The 23,130-nt window shown below is 40.9% G+C and overlaps 2 protein-coding genes across 9 annotated transcripts in view; both read right to left on the reverse strand.

Moving 5' to 3' along the window:
- MBTPS1 (membrane bound transcription factor peptidase, site 1) overlaps positions 1 to 11,497 on the reverse strand; it is a 29,879-nt gene extending 18,382 nt beyond the window's left edge. For 3 of the 5 annotated variants that reach the window (XM_067302638.1, XM_067302640.1, XM_067302642.1), the window contains exons 1-10: positions 11,450 to 11,497; positions 8,989 to 9,478; positions 6,943 to 7,200; positions 6,290 to 6,493; positions 5,799 to 5,909; positions 4,154 to 4,263; positions 3,637 to 3,753; positions 2,584 to 2,651; positions 1,875 to 1,977; positions 867 to 1,018 (exon numbers count right to left, since the gene is read on the reverse strand). In XM_067302638.1, coding sequence (XP_067158739.1) covers positions 867 to 1,018; positions 1,875 to 1,977; positions 2,584 to 2,651; positions 3,637 to 3,753; positions 4,154 to 4,263; positions 5,799 to 5,909; positions 6,290 to 6,493; positions 6,943 to 7,200; positions 8,989 to 9,175 — 1,310 coding nt within the window. In that variant the 5' untranslated portion in view covers positions 9,176 to 9,478; positions 11,450 to 11,497. The remainder of the gene's footprint in view (positions 1 to 866; positions 1,019 to 1,874; positions 1,978 to 2,583; positions 2,652 to 3,636; positions 3,754 to 4,153; positions 4,264 to 5,798; positions 5,910 to 6,289; positions 6,494 to 6,942; positions 7,201 to 8,988; positions 9,479 to 11,449) is intronic. The other 2 variants (XM_067302637.1, XM_067302639.1) reach the window with 2 other exon arrangements.
- A 2,207-nt stretch (positions 11,498 to 13,704) lies between these two features.
- HSDL1 (hydroxysteroid dehydrogenase like 1) lies at positions 13,705 to 23,049 on the reverse strand. 4 transcript variants are annotated; one of them, XM_067302647.1, is made up of 7 exons: positions 23,008 to 23,049; positions 22,167 to 22,280; positions 21,971 to 22,017; positions 18,965 to 19,197; positions 17,799 to 18,244; positions 15,561 to 15,788; positions 13,705 to 14,634 (listed from the first exon to the last, which is right to left on the reverse strand). In XM_067302647.1, the coding sequence occupies exons 4-7, from the start codon at positions 19,191 to 19,193 to the stop codon at positions 14,533 to 14,535; spliced, it is 1,005 nt and encodes a 334-aa protein (XP_067158748.1). In that variant the 5' UTR covers positions 19,194 to 19,197; positions 21,971 to 22,017; positions 22,167 to 22,280; positions 23,008 to 23,049; the 3' UTR covers positions 13,705 to 14,532. The 4 variants fall into 4 exon arrangements, with proteins under 4 accessions (XP_067158748.1, XP_067158747.1, XP_013796694.2 ...); XM_067302646.1 differs by lacking the exon at positions 21,971 to 22,017; XM_013941240.2 differs by lacking the exons at positions 21,971 to 22,017; positions 23,008 to 23,049 and having other exon boundaries at positions 22,167 to 22,547.
- Between the last annotated feature and the right edge of the window lie 81 nt (positions 23,050 to 23,130).

Below are 23,130 nucleotides of genomic sequence, written 5' to 3' on the forward strand. Positions count from 1 at the left end.
CATTTGATTTATGAAAAATTCAATCAAAAACTAGGCTGCTGTGAGCAACAACCACAGTTTGTATTTGCCAAATATCACCTGATTTCTCACAGGAACAGCTGAAGATGAAAACAGAAGTGGCAATTTTCTGATACATTTCTCTTAGAAACTAGTATCACATACATTTCTCTCCTTACAATGTGCTCTATCACCAGTGGTAGTTCTAATCAGGGTAGTATTTTGATATGCTAGACAAAATACTCTGAAAATCGAAGCCTCTGTAACTGGAAACTTGCAGGGATCTCTTGCCACATACATCTTCTGGGGTATGGGGGGAATGATGATTCTGAATTTTGGGTCTAAGAGTTTTTCAAATAAAGGTTTGTCCCATCCTTAAGTAGAAACAGTCACAAACTCAAAAGGAGAGAGGAGAAACTCCTACTTTCCTTTTAAGTTCTTCAGTCCCCAACAGAAGACTTATGTAACTGGATAATAACCAAGAAAGCCCTAAATCCTACAGAATTTACATATACTTCGACAGTTATCTGCTGTGGGTGCCTGCTTTGAGCAGCTACTCTTTTACTATGACATGAAGTGGCAAAAGCTTAGCAACTTAATTAAAAATATGAAAAGATTATTTTGTAATGCTGTTCTCCCTATTTATATATGTAGTTATTATTCAAAACAGGCCTCACATTTTGCCCAGGAGATTTAGAGCTAGTAAGATAAGATAACATCTCAGGCAGAAGAATCCCTGATTCTATCCTTCAGAGTTTGTTTTCCTAAACTAAATGCAATTTATTTTTATTTGGTGCATTTTTTTAAGGGCCTCTTACAGCTCTATCTGCATCAATATCTTTTTTTAGAGATTCTTACTTAAGGCTTACCTTACTAACAATGTAACAGCACCTGCCACTACAGGAGATGCTACGCTCGTCCCAGAGAGAGAGCGGCATCCACCTTTCATACCAGAACCTCTCACTCCAGAGCCATAAGTAACAATATCAGGCTTCACTCTACCGTAGCCTCCAGGCAGCTCCTGTGAAAGAAAACGTATGAATTAGTTTCCAAATAATTACTGAACATCAGTTGTTTCATTTTGGCATTTAAATTAGTTGTCAGCCACTCAGAAGTAAAATGATCAACTACATTAGCTGAAGTTCAGCATCAAGGAATATCTAGTAACAGGTGAAGAATCAGGTAAAGAAACAGGTAAAGAAATTCAAACTGTTTACGACCTTATCTGCTCAGTATATCAACACACAAAAGGGATGTTAGCGTTACTGCAGATTGCTCTAATATCTATGCTACTTACGAAACCACGGACAAAATGATAACCAAGCTGTTACCTGGCCAACAAATGAGATGCAGCACAATACAAAAGGAAAAAAAAAACAATAGTAGTGCCTGTAAGCAAGATCATGATGCAACTTCATCTGAAATCACGCGTGCAGTACCAGTCACCTCAGTTCAACAGGCAACTGCAAACTTAAAGGAGGTCAAATAAGTGCAACATTACATGTAGCATCCGGAAAACCTAGGATGTTTGTACCAAAGAAAGGATAAAAACAGGCTTTCATTTTTACAAAGATCTGTCCACACTGGAAAGTCCTTACCATCATTCAAAAGGTACTGGACATTTTCACAGACATGAAGAGTTTCAAAAGCAGTCAACATTAATGATGAGAAACCCCAGATATAACATTAAGCTTCTGGCTTCAAAACTTATACCAGGCATCAAGTATTCTGATCTTTGATGAAACCTGTTATCACATGTTAATACACGCATACCATCTGCACAGGATTACAAAAAAAACTCAACCCCCACAACTGCTCTCTTTCCAAAGCCCTTATTTTGTCTGCAAATGTGGCTGGCCATAGTCAAAGTATCTTACCCAAGTGGTCATTCCCCTAGATGAAAAGCGAGCTATATTATCTTCAAAGTCAATGCCACCTACTCCAATCACATCCATCTGGTCAGCAGGGTTATTGAGAGTCCTAGAACAAGTTGGGAGATAAGAAGACAGGAAGAAAAAGACCACAGCGGTAATGCTGTACAGATAATGGGCATGCCACCATCGGCTTTTTGTCAGGCACTCTGTCTAACCTCCACAGAAACAATTATTGATACTCCCTGATATAGTTATATTCTATCAGTGAGAGCAACTTTTCAAGCAATAACTTACACTACCAAATCACATATCTTCAAAACAAAACAAAATCTTTTTTTAGGCATTCATTTTAGAAATATGCCACAAATCATTCTGGTGAGATGCTTCTACATTTCTTAAGCCTGAGATCTGTACCCAAAGATACCTGCTCATACTAACAGCTAAACATCAGATGGAAGCGCAGCTGTTCTTCTTTGACTGACTTCCCATTGTCCGAATGAAGAATATTCAGCTAAGTACTTCATAAACGTATTACTGAGGCAAAGGATAAAGACAATGGAGGGAAGGAGTCTAACTCAGGTCACTTTCAAAAACCAGACTACCTGTTACAAATGACAGCCAAAGGAGGAAGGCAAACCCTTCAGACCAATCACAGCGGCTTCCAAAAAATACAACATATCTGCTTTTCTGTAAAATAGTCACTGAAACTTACCCGTACAAAGGTCCGTCATTGCCAATAGCGGAAACCATGATCACATTGTTAGCTGTCAGTTCCCATACCTACAAAAAAAAGAATTGTTTACAATAAGACTCCACCATCAAAAAAGAGAGTTTTCTGAACAAACACACATTCCATGGAGCCTGATGGTAGCAACTATTAATCCAACCCCCCTTTCTTACTGAGACCTATAAAATACATCTCAATGGTATATTATGCTACTACTATTCTGAATATTATGGGACCAATAATCCCGTCTCAATAGCAGCACTGCAGACTGTACATAGTCAGGTTACACCAAAAGAAAAACTGCCCGTAACAAAACACTCTAGGCACCAAAATTCAAATAATTCTGAATCCCCTCTAGGAATACTCTGGGAAGAGTAGTGAAGTTGCTGTCAAACTAAATTTCAATGTAGATTATGATAAGAAAGAAAGAATTTTTATTCCTCAAATCCTCTTGTAACATTTTTCAAAGAAAGATTTTATCCCTTTTTTAAAACATAAATTAATTCATTTTGTGCTTTTGAAGGACAGACCAACAGTTCAAGGAACCATGACATTTACAAAGACATAAACCTAATTTCATCTTATCCTGAAACAAATTTGCAATCACACAGCTGTATCAACTACCTGTACTTTTTTAACTAGTTATTCTTAAACAATCTGCTGCCAAATTCATGATATGCATATTTTTACTATGAAATGGATTAACCATGCAGAGATTTTAAATAAAGCAGAGCTGGATATCAGCTAAGCTGCTTCTATTAAGGGCCCATTTAGTTACCTGTTCGGGAGTCACACTTTCTAGCAGTACATACGGCACTCTGTAAAGTTTATTTCTTTATTAGAATCCATTCCCCTAAAAATATTCGTAAAAACTACCACCTGTACAGGGTTTCTCTCATGCAAATGAAACCCCACAAAAGAGTGATTACAGAACCAGAACCTGTCAGCAGCTGCGGCAAATAAGTTGTTCTGCAAGTCCAGATCTGTGTCAAGGATACAAACACCGCAACCATAGAAGCTTTATTTCTTTGTACTAACCTTGTCAACGAAAGGATGATCCATGAAGTCTGGTCCACCAATACTTAGATTCAATACATCTATCTTCTTTAAAATCGCATAATTAAAGGCATCCAGAAACCAAGATGTATAGGAGACCTGCATAAAAAAGGGGAAAACAAAAATTATCATTTGAAAATCCAGTGACTCCAGGACAATACAGACCTGAGAGACAGAAGAAGAAACAACACAGACAGAAAGCACAAAACCAACAATGATTTCCTAGCATTTCTAGTGGTTAATATATTAAGTGACAGCTGCACCTCTATACAGATCAGACTTTTACACATTATTTCTGAAGAAGATACTGGATTGGGAAACTCCAGGACATTCTACAATAAGTAACTGTCTTCTCTGTTTTAAATAGAAAAATGTATCTTTCTCACTTATCAAACAAAATATGTCAAAATTTACAAGTACTGGCAACATTCACAAAGGAAAGGATTAATACTGTATTAATCTAGACAGGCAGAATTTAAAACACATTTAAAATAGCTACCTGATTATTGGTGAACACTCTAAAAATGTGCAGTTCTGCATTTGGAGCAAATCCCTGGCATTCTCGCATGCTGGCTATCACGCCTGCTACAAAAGTTCCATGGCCTAAACCTATCACAGACAAACAGAGGTTAACAAAATAAGATGTTAGAATTCAAAACATTTAATTGTTAAGGATTTCATTCATTAAAAAACACCTATATCAAAAATCACACTGATCTAACACACTTTACAACAAACCGCAAATACTGGGTTCAATCCTAGTCTTACCAAAATTGAATTTTGCTACTGACTTCGGTGGGGCCAAAATTTCCCATGCCATCTAGCCAGACAGCCAGCTGATTTTCTGAACAAATTCACATTCCATGAAGCCTGATGGAAGCAACTGATTAATCCAACCGAAATACATCTCAATGGCATATTCGATATTACGCTACAACTATTCTGAAGATTATGTGACCAATAATCCAGCCCCAGCAGCAGCACTGCTGACTGTTCATAGGCAGGTTACACCAAAGGAAAAATACCTGCCTGTAACAAAACAGAGACATACATTCTCTATAGTCTGTCCACTCCTACTTGCTACAGACGAGGTCAAGAGCCACATTAAACAATAATTAAAGAACAAGATTATTTCGGCAAATACAAGTCACATGCCCAATGTATTTTTACATAAACTCCTTACAAGTTTTTTTTATCCTGACTCTGCAATAACCATAGTTTGTTAAGGGTGAAAAATAGGACAAAAAAACACACTTTTTCCTTCCCTCACAAAAAACAAGTTAAGCTTTTGCTTTATGGGACTGCCTACATTATATTTCTGCACTCAAAATCTGTTTATCCAGCAATCACCTGGGCAGAGAACTAGTAGAAAGTGGTATCAAAAGCAGGTGCTGTAATGCAATGAAATACTACATGATATAACTACGCAAGTTCACCAAGCAAGATATGCATACACATTGAACTGTAAACACATTAAATTGCCAGCTGACTCACTGACTTGGACTGTATGAAATTAATAATCTGTAGAATTATACAGTCAAGGCAAATTAGGGTCAACACAAGAAAAAGGAACACAAATATACTGTAGAAAATAAAAAGTTCTGTGGGATGTAAATAGGCATAAACCAGCATAGCATTTGTTGATGAAAACTATATAAATTAGAAAAACTTTACAGAAAGCCACCAATCTCTCATTAGCTACTGGACTGCACAATAAAACAAAATATTCTCTCTCATAACTAAGAAAATACAAATGCACTCTGTAAGAGCAGAATACATAAAAAGGAATGGGAAAGAAACAGCTATGTGGGGTTTGCTCTCACCTCCAACTACTTTCATATTGCATTTATGCCTGCATAATGTTTTCTTGCCCTGACATTTTGCAAAAGCTATGATGAAACACCATGTATGATTCAAAAGAGACTCACCCAGCACCTTTTTGGAGCTTTAATACTATTTGCTGAATTTGATAAGAATACAAAGTACTCAGAATATTGCAAAATTAAGCTTAAAATCTCAAGATATACAGCTTCAACAGCTGTTAACAGATGTGCCTCCACAGCAGCATGCAACAATTTTACAATGCAAAAGAGCACTCACACCAGTGTCAGGAACAATTTCATCAACACTACATGGTAACCTACCATCATCCAAGGTTCTCTCATTAGTCCAGTTCGTTCTCTCCTTTACATTTTTGAAATGTGGATGTTTCTCACTAAGTCCAGTGTCAAAAACTGCTACTCTTACTCCAGCACCTGTAATAGAAAAACATCTATTTTTCTGATTCAACTTCAATACAAATCTATTCTATCATATTAATGAAATCTTTTATGCATAATGTACTACAGAGTCCACAATTTCACATATTTTAAATCTTTAACAAAATTCATACTCCATTGCAAAAATTCAGCCACAGAGTATAAATAAGATTAATTTCACTTAAATCCAGTGTACACACACACACACAAAAGTACTCTGTAAGAATACACTGCATCTCTAAACAAAGCATTGCTCAATCTTTCTGGAACTGGCACTCAACATGAGATCAATACATACGAAGACAATTCGCACACCCTTATACTTCATTTGTTTCTCAGAAAAGGTAATTGTTCTAATCCAACAGAAAAATGCATACCTGTGTAACCCATTTGCCAGAGGACATCCGCCTGCAAGGTCTGAGCAACTTGGCGTGGGATCGCTCTCAGCAAACGCCTGCTTGAATGTCGACCCGTTGCATGCCAGAAACCAGAACCTAAAGAAAGACTTGCTCTTCTCAAGGGACGAGATGACTGCCATTTTTGAGTCCATCTGGTCTCATTGCAGTGCAATGTAGGATCAGCTATGTACAATTAGGATGAAGACAAAAAACAGTATGAGGAAAAACACAAAGGATTTGATTTTTATGCAAATATACAGATCATATTGTTACCTTACAACAAAAATTTTAGACAAGCAAGTATCCACTTTCTCCAGAAATACTAATATCATCAAAATCAGTGAAATTTTCCATTTTATGTACTAGGGGATATAGTTGCCCATAGTCTCTGGTAAGTGACTGCTGCAAAAAAACGTTTCTATGCTGTAGACGAACTCATTGCCATACTCTAGCAAAAGTACAGCAAGACCCTGACAATTAAACAGAAAAAAGAATAGGTTTCTATGAGTTAAAGAAAAATCACAAGGCACAGCTGCCTTCTCATTTGTGTAATGCTAAACTGAGTGTCTTAAATAAGACTCAACAGATTTTTCCAAAATGGATCTCATGCAACCATAAAGAAAATTACTTACACTCTGAATATTTAAGAGATCGGAAGACCTTCCGCTGAGGTGTTACTCGCTTGATGTTTGGATGATCTTCCAGTGTCAGTACTCCATCTTTCTGTTTCTCATTGATCTGAATCACCTCAAAATCACTAGGATAGTCACTGGCTGGGTTGTTGCGAGGTACGATCCTCCAGTTCTCAATATCACTGCTTTTTAGTGCACTTGAAATAAATTTACTTCTAGCTTTAGCTGTGAAGTATCCATTAAAAGCCACAATATACTCTGGAACAAGAGCACAACTTTTCAGAACTGATGCTTAAACAGCTTACTAGTGCATTCACATCAAAAGGATCTGAATAATTCTTTTTCTTTAATCACAATTTGATGCACTGTCTTCTATCTCCCAAATGAAAATACTTAATAAAGGAATTAGAACTATTGACATAATTTGGGTCTACTAATTATGCAAGTTTGGATGAAAAGCATTAAGGACATAAATTTCAATGGACAGTAAAAAAACTCAATTTTGAAACATTAAAACATAGGTTCAGACAGTACTTTGACAAAAACAAATAGGTGCTTTTATGGATTTTTTTTTTTTTTTTTTTGCTTTTACAAACTTCCAAATCATTTCTGCGCTAAGTTTCTTTCTGCATCATGAAATCCCCAAAATATAGTAAAGACTTTTGAAAGGATGGCAGAATTGCAAAGAACATGGAAAGGTAAAACAACAGGGCACGGAGATCAGAGGGCGAAGAGAACCGAGTTACAGTTACATCCAACAGCACAAACAACTGTTTGATATGCCAATTCAGTATGCCTCTTGACATATATGATCAAGAGACATCTAAACACTATAAGGTATTGAGTTTTAGTACTTCATTAGCAACAGCAAATTACTGACACCATCTATGACACACAGAGAACTGAGCTGGTCCCAACAGTCCTTGATCTGGATTAATAACTTGCGTGTAGACCTCAGCCCCAGCACACACCACATTCACCTCAATAAGCCTTTGGCTAACTATGCGCAAAAATGTGGTTACTGATTTTCTGCCTGTACGTATTTAGACACACATAGCTTTGCAGTGGGAAAATTATGGTTACCTGAGAAACCAGACACAGGGTCAAGGCATAAATTGAGGACAATTTAGATGCTGACTTCTAAGACTGAGTCAAATAAGCTAGCGTATTACATGAAGATAAGGTTTTAAATATTAGCACAGAAGCAGACATAAAAAGCCTCTGTGCACCTTTCAAGAACCTCTTGGTTTTGTAACAACTGTGTAACAAACTATACAAACTTATTGTCCATCTTTCCTCTGCATCCCTTTGCCATTCATACACTGCATTTATATTAAATGTTCTGCAAGCACATAGCTGCCCATTCCAATAAAGATTTCATTTTATATATTTTTTTTGTGAAATCACTTCCTTGAAAATGTATATAGCACATGCTGCAAGAACTCTTGTGCTCTTTCTCCCCTGTCTTTTTACTGATCAGCTTTGTCTGGCCTTCATCCCTCCATTCCCAGTTTGCAACCCTTACTTGCTTTGCTCTACTGCTACCCTTTTCCATTCCATCAGTGATATCAGCATCACTTTCCCTTTCATCTGCTATGTTCAAAATTATCTTTGCAAATTTCCGTGTAAGTATTATTGCTTCCAAAGCCTTCCTGAACAAACACAGAGATTTCTCGTCCTCACTCCTTTGAGGCCCACTTCTGGTTTTGCTTCATAAAAGGGCCTCAAAAATACCAACAACTGGGTCAAAAACAACAGCTACTAAACACATTAAAGTGATCAGACTTGCACATCTGAACCTATTTCTCTCTTTTAATCATTTCGGCATCCTCCTTATTTCCCTCTCTCTTCTCTTTCTTGTTCTCAGAACCTTGTCTGCAGTTAAACTGAGAACTTTTGGGAAAAATTCTGTTTATCTATTTGAGTATAGAGAACTTAGCAGAAGATCCTACATCTACAGAGACTCTCCGAATGTTACACTTGCAAAAATACCACAGATCAGTAACATGCACTTGAACTTCACATGTATTTTTTATTAATTATTACCATGCTCCACGACTGTTGAAGTGAACTCCACTTTCAAAGTAAGGCGAGAACATCCAGGACATATGTGAGCCTCATGAGAGGAATTTCCTAGTCTGGTACCAAGGTGTTTTTTGCCACAGAGTAAAATAACAACCAGAACAAACCAGACGTTTGCAAACTTCATGGTCATAGAAGAAAAAGGTTTCATTTCAAAAATTCCATATATTCAAATCACACTTTTCTTCTTCATAAACTAGTTCATTTTGTTTCAGCAAATGTTGCTTCACTGTGCTGTTCAACTGGATATTCTTAAAGCTGTGTCCAAAATAAGTAGAGATTTCATGGTCTTTTGAGGTAAAGCCTAATAAACAGGCTCATTTCTTTCTACGCTTTTTCTCCATTTTGTGTTAAAGGATTCGTCACTCAAGATGTGGTAACTGAGTCCTGTACTCCATTTCTGATCGAAAAGTTAACCCCCCAGAAGAATTAGCAAAGCTGTTTGAAAGCTAACCTGTAAGGCAAGGCAATATATAAAATGATTAGATTCATGCTTGTGAATATGTACAGCCTGAAAAATCACAAAAAATAAGTATGTTCAGCAGCTATGATCAGAAAAAAATAAAATAGTTGCTCATGTTTCATTTTGTAATTTTTCAAGAACACTCCTTAAGTCTCTTCCTTGTTTGCGCAACAGCATCTGTGCATTCGTTTGACAATAGAATAGACAACGATGACAACCAAACTCTATGACCCTTTGTGTAAGGGAAGTAAAGAAAACAAAAAGACACGCAAAGTCTATTGCAAGCTAAAAATAAAGAGCAAAATTTAAAATTAACATGATAAAAAATTTCCACAGACACTTGAAAAAGGGTTGTTGTTTTTTTCATCAGAAACACATCAAAAAAATATTACTACTACTGTATGCAATTTTACACAAGGAGAATCAGGTTCAAACTCTACTCCAGGGGGTGGCAAGCACCAGAAATACTACATGAAGCAAACTTTCAGTTCCCGTGTTTGAAAAAGAGAATCAGAGTGAAAGAAGTCTTTCAAATTTTCTTGAGGTGGACTGTGGGTTACTACAACAGGGACCCCTGAGAAACAAGGGCATGGATTACAAAAGTAATAACGTGAAGTTAAAGTGTTGTGTTTTCCACGTAGGGAAAGGCTTCTTCCCTTTGTGCTCCAAAGGGGAGGCAGGATTCAATAAAAGTTGCCATGCTAGTATTTTTGAAATTCCAAACATTAAAAAGCATCTGATAGTTAAAAGGCCATTAAAAGATGAGGGAAAAAAAACATTTTTGTCTGGTCTGCCACAGCATGTAGAGAAACAGAACAGAATTATACATTTCTGTAGGGACGAAGATTGTCAGCAAAAGCTTTATTAGGGACTTCACCCTATTTAGGAGAATGCTGACCGCACACCACGAAAACAGAATGAAACGAGACTGCATGTGTCAGCTGCTACCTTGCTTTTATTTAACTTTATTTAGCATTCTCAAGTATTTCCTTGTAACAGCAATGTAATTCCCCTCTCTTGCCATCTATGATTGACAACACCATGACAGAGCGTGAACTGTTTGCGATTACAGAATTTTTCTCTTCAGTTCTAAACTGAACACAGCAACAGTATGCGGCTGAGCTCTTATCACCTCGTAGACTGGTAACTCTTATGGCAGTAAAATCAGAAATCCACTACGCGAGTGAGGTGAATAATGAAAGCACACTAACGATGACACAAATTATATACAGAAAGTACACACAGAGCTGAAGTCGGATGGAGGTTAAGAGCAAAGGGACAGTGTGACGACAACTTTATTCTGTTTAACGCGCTCAGCGCACAAAGGCGCATTGGGACTTAAACCTGCCCGTTTCGAGGAGCTTGTCCACCCCCTGGAAAGGCTCTGCTCGGAGTTATTCCCGTGCTTTCCGAGGTCGCCATCGCACACCGGGCGACGGGAACGCGGCGGAGACCGCTGGCCGAGGGAGCGGCTTTCCCGGGGCCGCGGCGCCGCCCGCCGCTCTGCGGGGACCGGGAGCGCTAACACCGGGGCCCCGCTCGCGCTTCGGCCCGGGCAGCGGGACCGCGACTCCCGCTCACCGCACCGGAGGCGGCGAAAAAGCAAACGAATCTATTTTTCGCCCGTTACCGCGGGTAGCTGACGCCGCCTCGGCGAAACCAAAGCCCCGGAGAAGGCAGCAGGGCGCTCCCGAGACCCGCAAGAGGCCCAGCGGAGCGGCGCCGCCCCGAGCCGAGGGGGAGCGAGCACCGGGCGCCGCGAGCCGGCTGCTGCGGGCCCGGCCGCTGCTCGCCCGCTTCGGTCCCCGTCCCCGTCCCCCCCGCCGGCAGCTGGAGGGCACAGCGCTGCTGCTGCTGCTGCTGCTGCTGCTGCTGCTGTTCCTCCCCCTCCTCCCCCCCAGCGGGGCGCGGCGGCACCGCGCTCCCGCCGCCGCCCCGCGCCCACCCGCCCGCCGCGCTCACCGTGCCGCCGCCGCCGCCTCCGGGCCTGCCGCCGCCATTTTGTGCAATGTTTACCACAGCCGTCTCGCGAGAGCCCGCGGGGAACGTGCCCGCCGGGCGCATGCGCCCCGAGCACGCCCTGGGCGCATGCGCACCGCGCGCGGCGGCTGCTGCGGGGCCGGGGCCACATGGGCGCTTCGCCGCTGCCGCTCTTCCCCCACGCAAAACCCGCCGGCGGCCAGCGGCAGCGGAGCCCGGGTCACCCCACCCGGCCCGGCCCGGCAGCAGCCAGCCGGTACCGGTCCGACCGCGTCGCTTTAATAACGGACACGGCGAGAGCGGCACCAGCCCGGCCCGCTCTGCACCGTGCCGCGGGGCAGGAAGGGCGGCCGCGGAGCCGCCAGCCCGGCCCTGCGCGGGGCGCGCCTGCCTCCCTCCCCGCCGCGGCCCGCATTGGAAAGCGCAGCGGTTTTGTTCGGGTTTTGTTTGTGCACGGAAACCGAAGAGCTCCCGGAAGGCGGAGCAGCACCTGTGAGCGGAGCGTAGGGTGAACGCGCTCCCAGCGCCTACCCCACCCGGGTAGGCAGTGCCCCTCTAAGAAGAAAAAACCGGGATCATGTTAACCAAAAGGGGGAAGCTTTTCAGCTACTGACCCATTTCTCAGCCTCCCCCTCCTCCCCCCAATCTCCAAGTATTAAGTACTTAAATTATGTTGACGAATTTCTGTAGGAATATTACTTGCTATTGCATGTGCTTAGTATTACTACCACTGTAACTTAAAGATACTTTCAAAGATACAACCTGATCGCTTTTTGGAAGAGCGGTTACCTGTACACAGGCCATTTGTTCTTTTACATAGAAAGTCAAACTCTAAAAATTATTCTATATTGTTTAAGAAACTGATCATTCAGATGTGACTGAATGGGGTGTTACTCCTGCCAAAAACTCCTAAAATAGGAATTATCAACAGTAACTGACAAACTGAAAGCTGAATAGGCATGAAAGAAAGCAACAGAAAAAGTTCTGAAGCTTCATGACAATGTTTAAGCCTTGCCTAAAAAGAAATGCATTTGTTTATCCAGCCTCCTTGAAATCATATTTGCTAACAAACATAATGTTATTAGCAACACCTAATATGCACTTTTATAGTGTACAATGGTAACAAGCAGTTTTTAGAGCCAGCCAAGACTGCGATCAGCTAATAGGGGACCATCAGCCAGGAAAACGACTTAGTGAGTCCCTGACCCCAATCTTCTCACTGCCCCCAGCCTCCTCCCTCCTCTCCCCCAAACACAAGGGAGGATACGCAGCTGCGGCAACAAGCATGAAGGCAGGGAGCTCTTTCGTTATAAAAAGCACAGACTGAACTTCACTTTGCACAATAACTCCAGCATCAGTTTCTTACTGTTGCATGGCCCAGCAAATCTACTAGGTTACTCAGCAGAGCACTCATGATCATGGAGGCTGGGGACAGTTTCACTCTATTAAGCAACTAGATTTTTAATAGCTCCAATCAAGATTTCAAATGTTACCTCTGAGAATTTGTTATTTATAAACAAATTTTTACTCAGTCACTTCAGTTCAGAGTCTCTTAGTGGAGGGGGATGAGTACTAATTCTTTTGTACAAAACCTATTCCTATAAAAGTTTTGTGTGGGGCACTGCTGTTAGAACTGCAGATTTTAACATCGCCAGTCCAGGGCTCTTGTGGAGAAGCTACAGGAAATCCACTTTGTAATCACGATTGCATTATTTAGGCAACACAGCACAACTACTCTAAGTCCTGTGTGTAGGGATTCAATGAACAAGGTAGAGTAGTTTACTGACCCATCTCACATTGTCACTGTCATGAAATACAGCATCATAATGTTTAAGTAGCAGATAATATTAGCACAAACAAGGGGAGGATACTTAGATTCACATGGCTATGGATAAAATAACTGCATAGTTATTTCATGGTTTTGATATTTCAGTATAGTAGTACAGGAGCAGTACTAATGATTCCCTGATAAAATACAAATGGATGAAGAGTATTTAAGTCATATCCCTCTTTCAGATAGCAATTACAAATACACAGAAAAGAGCTTATTTGACTCTCAAAGATTTAGTCTGCAAGAAATATTAACAATGTATGATATCAGATGATCTCTGCTAGAGGAGGTCAGATACATACACATAAATATATCTATATGAATATATATAGACATAATATTATATATAATATATAAACATTATTTATAAATATTTATATATAAAAAGCATCAAAATCATCAAGCATCAAAACTTATAACTTTTTTATTCTCTTAGGAAAGACAATCAGTGTATTTAAACCAAAAGATTAAATTACTTGTTATTTTTCTTCAGCTAATCTGTTTCTACATTCTTTATTCAGTTCTTCAGACATATTTCAGATTGCTAAAGGAATATTTAAAGCATGATCAAGAGCATTCACACTTGGAATAGGGAAGCAAACAAGCATATCTCCAAATTGCTTTACAGCTCTGTAAGACCTTTTCAGTCATTTAAACAACTTTCAAAACAATATCACTTTCTATACACCTTAATTTTGAGAAGTACCTTAAATTAACACCATTCATAAGCAAAAAAATTTTACACTTCAAGCATACAAACATTTGCAGTTAGAAGACCAGAAAAGTTACACAAAACTGCATGTTATAGAAACTTATTAGTTGATTGGCATTGTCTTTTTAAACAACATGATTTTGGATCTCTCTTGGGCCCATTTTTGCAAGATTTGGGGAATTCTCAAATCCTGTTGACTTAAGTTAAAATCATTTAGCACTATGCAAGAGACAGTCATTCACTATCAGAATTAAAACTCTACCTGTTCCTGCCCAATTACGTTAAAGACAAAGTGAACCAAGATTAACCTCAACAAGATCAGCTGTTTGTCCTAGATGAAAACAGAGAGGAACTATTTAATACAAAGATACAGACAGAATGCAGTCTTCCGATGTCTAGGTTACACGTAGCTTTTTTTTAGCAGAGTATGGATGAATTACAGTAAATTCAGGGTACTCTAAACATTCTTGCAGCACTCAGATCAGAATACTGTACTCATTTACACTGGACATCTGGATATTCTTATTTCAGTTTCCTCATTAAAGCTTCCTTGCGTACACTTCTGCAGAAAAACTGTGCACCCCATGCCCACATCCACTCAGGTATGTGTTCACCCAATGTGAACTGTGGAGAGAAGCAGAGAGACAAGGGAAGAGAAAAAGAGGAAAGGGAGGGGGGAGATCAGTATCTATCTGATTAAAACAAGCAAGCATTTATCAAATTACCACTAAAGCAGAGCAATACATATTTGAACATCAGCAACTAAACCGTAAATTCAACCCCCTAAAACTAAATATATTTAGTCATTTTAGAAGTAGGGTACACAGTAATATGGTTAGCTTCTGCAAATAAACCCTGCAATGGTTTGTTCAACTTTGCAAAAACAATGCTATCTACTTCCTTTAATCCCCACATCTTACCAAGATCTTTCCTGCTTTTTGTCCTCATTTAGACTAATCCCCACTTTTTTAGTTCCTTCTACTTCACCTAATGCTACAAACAGCTAATAGGTAGGTGTCACCAGTGTTTATTAAATAACGTCAGAGCCCACAGCCTGCCCCTGAAAGTGAAAACCTAACACAGAGGACCTACCTTCAGGCAGCTTAGGCTAAAAATAAAAAAATGATGTTTTTTTTTCCTCCCTGCTATTATTCCGTCCTCCATGCCCCCCCCCAAAAAAGTAGAAATACTCCCTATAAACTAAGATTCAACAAAAAGCAACTTCTGTTCAAAAATACACAGTGAAATGCAGGCCCCATTGGCAACATTACCAAATAAAATGAGCTACTGTGTGCTCTTGAATGAAAAGTTCTTTCCTACTTTCGCTGTGCATTTCAAGTAGAAATCAGATTCTCTATCTCATCTTAAAAACCAGTATGTCCAAGCATAATTTACTGAAGCAGAATTAGTGAGAAAACATGGGTCAAGTCCTTTGCTATGTACTGTACTTTTTCAGAATACTTGCATAGTTTCTGTTTTGACTTCTAAGAAAGTAAATAGCTTGCTTACTTCTACTGGCTAACATAAAAGAGTTTAATGAATTCTCTTACCTGTATTGCATGCTTCCAGTAACCAGGAGTCCTTCTGGACAACCCAAGAGTAGAAATAGCTTGACTTGCATATTCTTCAGCAGAAGGAAAAAAGAAAGATCTTTTCAATGCAATGCTACTGCATGATACCATTTTTGTAGCAATTACGAATGGAGTTAAACTCTGAATGAAGATTCCTTTCGAGGCATACTCATAATGTAGTGCTCTACTGAAATAGTCCAAGTAGCTCTAGGAAAACAAAAGCAGAAGAGGTGTCTCAATTTTGTGCTTACGACAGTTAAGTCTCAGTGTAGAGTTTTATTAAAACTACAGGAAAGTTTTAGCATACTTTATGCATTAGCTAAAAAAATAAAAACATACATTTCTACGGCATTTCTATTTATTGACATTTGTTTGTCAGAAACTTGCAACAGTGCAGTAACTTGCAGAAGAAGGTGACAGCTTACCTCTCTGATGTGAATTTAACAAACAACCTGACAATTTCTGCTCAAAAACAATACAGAAACATTTGTTTAATCTAAAACAAACGCCTTGTTTAGCTTGGTGGCACTACAGGGGGTGCTCCAAGGCTAACTATGCATATCACTGTCAAAAGGACAAAATAAAGTCCAATTCTTTAAAACATTTTATGAGTGAATTTCATATTAAAATGATCTTCCCCAGAAGCTAGATTAATTACTTGCTGGGACTCCCTTGGGCACAATTAAACATGTATTTGCTTGTGTGTATGTTTATATCTTCTTTAGCTCATTTTATTTTTACAGAACAATGTCAAAAAGCACAAGCTGGTAACTTGGATTGTAAGAATCAAACAGACTGAAAAATAAGCATGGCCCAGTCTTATCAAGGCAGCAACACTGATGCCATGCTGAAGCTGCTACCATGCCATGTGGCCAGTTAGGCTAACAGGAGATGGCATTCTAGACCCAGGTTGTGAGTGGAAGAGGTTTCTGCTCCCAGATGGCCCCCTGAAAGTCACTACTCCCAGTAAACAATTGGGAGAACATCTGTTACAAGTGGTCTTACGCCTGCTTTAGGCAAAAAAAGAGCCAACAAGAATCAAAAGAAAGGAGCCCAAACCAGCCACTTCAAACACTTTACACTATTAGCCCACAAGGAAGCTTAGGATGCTTAGTGCTTGTTGCTGCTTCTGTGCCAACATAACTGTTGAGAGGCCACGCTTTAAACTGGATTGCTGATCTAGGATTTAGATTAATGATGCCAGCAAAAGTAAGAAATTTTAGTAGGCTTTGGATCTTGTTTTGTTCTTTTTCATTCAGGCCACTTAACTGATGTTGTTTAAGAGTGCAGTTCTACATGCACTTTGCATAACCAAGAGAGAGATGCTCTGCAGAGAGACAGGGTTCTTTTTAAGCCAGTTCCAACACTGAAAAAAATCTGCAAGGAGTTATACTTTGGGGTAATACAGTTGCTTTTGCTTCTGGCAAAAGGAAGTGATCACAAGAACCCCCCCAGAAGCAAGGCTGTAAGGGTGGCAACCAACAGCTAGAAGCAACTATTTATACAATCTCAGTTGCTTTTGACGATTCAGTAGCAAATCATCCAGCCTGAGTTTGCATCTCCACACACATGCATACTTCCAGCATCATCCAACTGTCCCGTCCTGTTCACTACTGACTGACTCTCCTCAGGAAGAATAATTATGGGGAAAAAGTCCTTTTCATTACTTTCCAAATACGGTGCAGGCAATGACATCAGAAGCCTTTTGCCTCACCTAACGCGCCTTGGCTGCTGCAAATCTCAAAGATGAAGCTGCCTTTTTGCAGCGCTTGTCACAGTGGTGGCTGAACTGTAAGTGTAGTCCCTCTTGCTACCAAATACTAATTTGTAAGTACCTTGAGACATCTCTGCACAGCTCAGGTGGGGAAGAGAGATAAGAAAACCCCTTTCAATGAGTCATAGAACTGCCACTTTAGTTCTTGTATCATTCCTGAGGAAGATGACATTTCTCCTAGAACTACTGTCATGCCACAGTTAATATGTAATCCATATAGTACAGGCTTGGTTTCAAAACCCAGTGTTACTGCGCAAAAGCAGCATACTGACCGCATAATACATATAACATTCACCTCTGACATTTAGGTAAGTCCCTAGAAAAGTTTCAATTATTTTGATATCCTCGCTGAACGTGTTTTAGGGAAGAAGAAAAAAAAAATCCACCAAACCCATAGCTTCAACTCTTCAGCATGTACCATTAAACGTCACACCCCAACTTACTTTAGAGGCTCCATATATTGTCAACATCGGCGTGGGTTGACAACAGGACGCAGAAGACACGTTCACAATTGCACCCTTCTTCTTCTCTACCATGCCTGGCAGCACAATATGCACCATCATGTTAGCAGAAGCAATATTTACATTGACGATTTCCCACAGCAGATCCTCAGACAGGTTGGCAAAGTAGTCCGGGTAGGAATAAAATAGTCCTACATTATTCACCAGAATTCCAATTTCTCTGTCTTTCAGAGCCTTCTTAATGGGTAGGTAAGCCTCACGCCCCTTGCTGAAGTCAGCTACTATGAAATCCGTTTCCACTTTATAGGTTTCAGCTATGCTTCGAGATACAGCCTCTAGCTTCTCCTTGTTTCGGCTGATTAAGATGATGTTGACACCTCGCCTTGCCAGCTCTTCAGCGTATGCTTTCCCAATACCATCTGTGCTACCTATAACAGAAAATAGCAATGTGAAGATTAGAGCAAGCCGTCTTCTGTTTCTCCAGTTCTTTTATAGTTTTATTCCCTTCTCTGAAGGTGACACCACACTGAATACACTGATCTCAATCCCACAACACTAAAGACAATGCTGTCAGCAGCAACCTTCTGCAACCGCACCTCGTAAGAGTTTAACCTTTTCAATGACAACAGCAGAGAGCTTACAGTAGAACCTTAATGAAAGGGGAGGATGTCAGAGATGCATAACTTAAATGTTGTTCAAAGACTTGAACACCTGTATAAATGCCATAGTCCTCCCAGCTGCATCTCTCTGTGCCTTGTTTATGTATTCTTATGCTTGCTTGTATGTGTTTGGGGTGTACCTTACAATTTTAGGGAAAAGTTGCTTTGTAATTCTTCCTCAGCAGAGACAATCATCGCAGTGAGCTTACCTGTCTTCTGAACGCTCAAGCAGTGACAGTTGTTCAAATTAAATTGTATTCATTCTGCAACTGCAGCCTGAGTTAATACAGACCCCAGCTTGTGACATAAAACTTACCCAGCAAAGTAAGATAGCAAATTTTACAGTACTTCCAAATTCTGGTAAGAGGCTTCTTGATGCATGGTTGGTAGGGAAGAGCGATTAATAACCCATTTCAAAGGTCAAGTTAACTCTTCCTTGAAGATACATATTATATAAACATAAGCAAATATACTGCTCCAACCGCTTACCAGTGACTACAGCCCATCTTCCATACTGCTTGACAAGATCGATCTCGCCGACCAGCTTTGGAAGGAAATGCAACCTGAGTAGACTGTAAGTGTTAACAGCAAAACTGATGCACTTTCTAGCTGTATACCAAGCTCCAACTATAGCCAGGGCCTCGACGTAAAAATTGCAGGCACGACCAATCTCTCTGTACAAGAGGGAGAAACGATCCACCGCAGCCATGGTAATCATAAACCTAAAAAGAAGAGGGGAGGGGGGTAAGGGAAGACACAGGCAATTACCATCTCCTTTTCAACCAGATCAACCTGTAGATGCCAGAACCTAATTACTACTAGAATTGTAATCTATCTACTTATACAGTCTTACTGCCACAGTATACAAAGGCTTTCCAAAAAATAAAAGAACTTTCTCTCTTTGCTTTCCTAGAGTGCAGGAAAGAATACCATAGATAGCTTGAGACAGATCCATAAGGGTACATATATAACTGCCATCAACAGGAATTATGCACAGAAGCCTCTTTGTGAATCTGCCTGTAACTCTATCACCATTTCTACCGTTTCTTTTATTGCAATGTCATGTCCATTTTAAATGTTTAGGGTCTTCACATCAAAGGCTTCACTTTTCTTTGTTCTGCAAACTACCTGCCATACTTTTGAAGTTTCTTTTTTAACTCAAAGATCTAAAGCATGCAAGAAATTGCAAATTCAAAACATGCAAATATTTCAAAAGCATACTTTTTTTTTTCCTCTCCCAAGTATTCTTATGAGATTGTGTGTTCTTTTAAATTTGAAGGTTATAATAAAAAGCTCTACACTTTTTTTGCAGCTTCAGTTATGTGTACACTAGGGAGTGCTAACTGAAAAAGAGCTTTCCATTCATTTCCACCAAGGTTGATGCAACACTAATAACAATAAAAGTGAAACGATTTCAGGAATCAATCATCAGTATTTTCTGGGGGGGGGGGGGGGGGGGGAAGCTCCTGGATAACTAGAAAAAAAATGGCTTCAAATCCTCCGGATATTACTAAAGTATGACAAAGCTTGCATGAGGAAAATTAAATTCTATGGACATTGAAATATAAATATAGATTAAGAAATCATGAAAATGGCACATTACTTGGGTATACTATGCTCTAAAGAAATTATAAACCTAAAACATGGACAAGTCTTGTTTCTAATATATTGCAAGGAGGGATTCCTATCATCAAGTCAAATGATACCTCATGTCAAGCTAAAACAAACAATTCAAGATCAAAAGAAAATAAAACCCTCTGCATGAGCCTGTCAAAACCTGTCTTAGCTCATAATGCTTAAAATGCCCAGAAAGGACATAAATGCCGGCTGTGCAGAGCTGCTGAGGGAGGACTGGGGCTCAATATAGAGGAGGTGCTGTACTAGCAATGGAAATTTGAATCCTTGATCTCAGGATACAACATCCCATCAAAAAGTTATCAGTTATTCACAGAATGTCCTAAGTGTATATGACATTTTCCAAAATAAATGAAAAGGCTCTGTCATCATCTTCAAGGATTGAGCTACACTACTCAATTGCAATATTGTAAATAAAACAATTCAAGTCTAAGCAGAAAGGGGAAGTGCAATAGTTAAGATTAATATTGGAAAGTTAAGATTCATCTACAAAATAGGCAGGGACAACCAGAGGGAGAGAGTTCAATATATAAGAAACAAGACGCTCTTTCAAGCACAGAAAGCGATATGAGAGACAATGAAAGCCCAAAGATCAAAGCGTAATTTTAGTCCTTGGAGTCATAAACTGCTAACGCTTTCTAAACAAGTGTACTGCATCTACTGTATCCTTCTGGCTTGAAAATATTGTGTACCTGAACAATCAGGTCAACTATTGTACCTTGGCCATGGGACACTGCCAGTCATTAATGTCACATTTCACATCAGTGCTTTCTGAATAAAGACACTGTATTCATTAGTATCAAGAAGAGAGAGTCCCTGGCCCAAGAAGCTTACAGTTTATAGTGCTACAGATCAATCACAGAGGGACAGAACACACTAAGATTAGCGTAAATAACAACCACATAACAACAGATATTACATCTAGACATGCAAGTGAAGAGTACCTATGCAATCATGGCTTGAGGCAGCACAGCAGAAATAACTAGCTTCACCATTTAACAGCAGCTTTCAGTAGCGCCTACAATACTATGGTTGCGAAGACTTGCGGAAAATCAACCACAGAGAGTACGGATACTTCCTACGTCTTGCCAGCAAACGTATTATGAAGTAAGCATCTGAATTTATTATCTGTGTGATATGTGCTAATTTGTTGCATCAAAGTGAGAAACAGCCTTGGGAATATCTTGTATTGTGGTATGTGCTAATTTGTTATATCAGCGAGAAACAGCCTTGGGAACATCTGTGAGAACATCCTACAGCCTGTGGTGGGGGGCATGTACCCCGCCTGAGAAAATTGAGTTGAGCTAGCAAAGCGGCAATGTTAGTTTAGATAGCCTAATATGGCGCACAATGCAGAGGAAGACTCCAGCCTTCATCCCCACGACCACCAGAGGGCTGAAGAAGACCCCCTAGCAACAGCTGGCGCAACCGCAGAAGTTACAGGAGGTGCCCCGTATACCCAGAACTGGAATCTCATATAAGGAGACTGTGAGGGGGGGGGTTGCGCGCGCCGTTGGTGGAGCAGGAGACTCCCCGGCCGCCCAGCGCTGTTTTGCTTACTTGTGACTTGCTCAATTATTCTATTAAATTGGGATTTATGCAACCCGGCCCGAGTGGTTGTCAATTTGTCACGTTTACCTATAACATCTGGGGTGAATTACCCAACTGTTTATGAAACAGAGATAAACCTCAAGAAGTAATTATGTTCTCAGGCAGAGATGCATAGTATTTTGTAAGCAGAAATGAGACAGCTCTATTCACGCTCTGAGCCAGCCACAGCCACCTAAGCCCTTCAGCACAAAGCCAAACCCAAACCAGGATATTCTGACTTGGCTTTGGTACTCTACCAACTGTACCTACCCACGCTCTTTCAGTTCTGAGCACACAAACAGCTTCCTCACATCTCCCTGTAAAACACTGTGTGGATAAGACAAGATCTTTGCTGGCAGCAGATGATGTCTCTAGCAGCAAACTAGGCTGAAAGGTTCCAGATGGCTGGCACTACCCAAAGGATAGCAAAGGACAACCAAGAGTATGCTGATTTAATAAATCCTACCTCAGCAACTGTTTTTGTCAGCTAAGGCTGCCTTTCCCAGCAGAAACCATGAGGGAGCAGCAACACTGCCTTCTTGTTTTCTTTGAGCAAACCACTCTCTGTTTTGTATCGGATCTAGAAGAAATCCAACAAGATGCGTAAGTTTATTTCTCATTTCAAACACACAAGTAATGTTAAAATGTGCAAACTATACATTTCTAAATATCAGTACTCTAAACACTTGCCCCTCAGTGCAACTCACAGACACTAACGCACAAGGCAGCCAAAAGGGGAGCGCCTGCCCTTAACATCCCCCCATTCAGCTTGGTTCTTCTTTTTCCATTCCTCCTCCCCACCCCCAAACCGTTTGCTTACACAAACACCTTTCCACAGGAAACTTCCTAACCCTCTAACTCACAGGAATTTTACAAATAAATCATAAAAACAAGACAAGCAAAAAAAGACGACCCCCCCCCCCCCCCCCAAGAAATAGCCACCATCTCCTTTCGAGCAAGCGCTCTACAATACAGGAGACGACATGCCATTTCACTAGGGGGTAGGTTTACTCCTGCAGCGAGGCCAGGCGCGCACAGGGGCATCAACCCCGCCATTCGCACAACGCCTAACGGTTTCCGGGCGCGCGCGGGTAACGAGCCAGCGCGCGAGGCCTCCTGCCCCCGCCCGGCCCCCGGCCCGGCCCGCGCCGACGCGCAGCGCTGAAGCAGCCCTGGGACGGGGCCTGGCGCGGCGCGAGCCCCGCCCGCGGCGAGGCCGAGCCGCTTCCCGGCCCGCTGAGGCGCGCCTTGCCCCGCGGCGAGACGCCTCGTCACGCCACGCCGGGGGCCGCCGCCACCGGCCCTACCTGCGCCTCAGCGCGGCGCCGCCGCCTCAGCGCGGAGCTGCCGCGAGAGCGGCCGCGGGGGGTTGTGGGCCGGCGCGCGGCGTCGCCATGGCGACGGCGGCCGTTGGCGGCCGTTGGCGGCGG

Source organism: Apteryx mantelli, chromosome 10, assembly GCF_036417845.1.
Source record: "Apteryx mantelli isolate bAptMan1 chromosome 10, bAptMan1.hap1, whole genome shotgun sequence".
In the NCBI taxonomy this organism is placed as follows: Eukaryota; Metazoa; Chordata; class Aves; order Apterygiformes; family Apterygidae; genus Apteryx; species Apteryx mantelli.

Bases quoted from the DNA above. Each gene is read 5' to 3' on its own strand.
- HSDL1 (XM_067302646.1), bottom strand. From the start codon at position 19,193: ATGATTACCATGGCTGCGGTGGATCGTTTCTCCCTCTTGTACAGAGAG. The intron at 18,245-18,964 runs GTAAGCGGTTGG...TTTCTGTTATAG, and splicing joins AAGATGGGCTGTAGTCACTG to GTAGCACAGATGGTATTGGG. The intron at 15,789-17,798 runs GTAAGTTGGGGT...TTGTTTTCCTAG, and splicing joins CAATATATGGAGCCTCTAAA to AGCTACTTGGACTATTTCAG.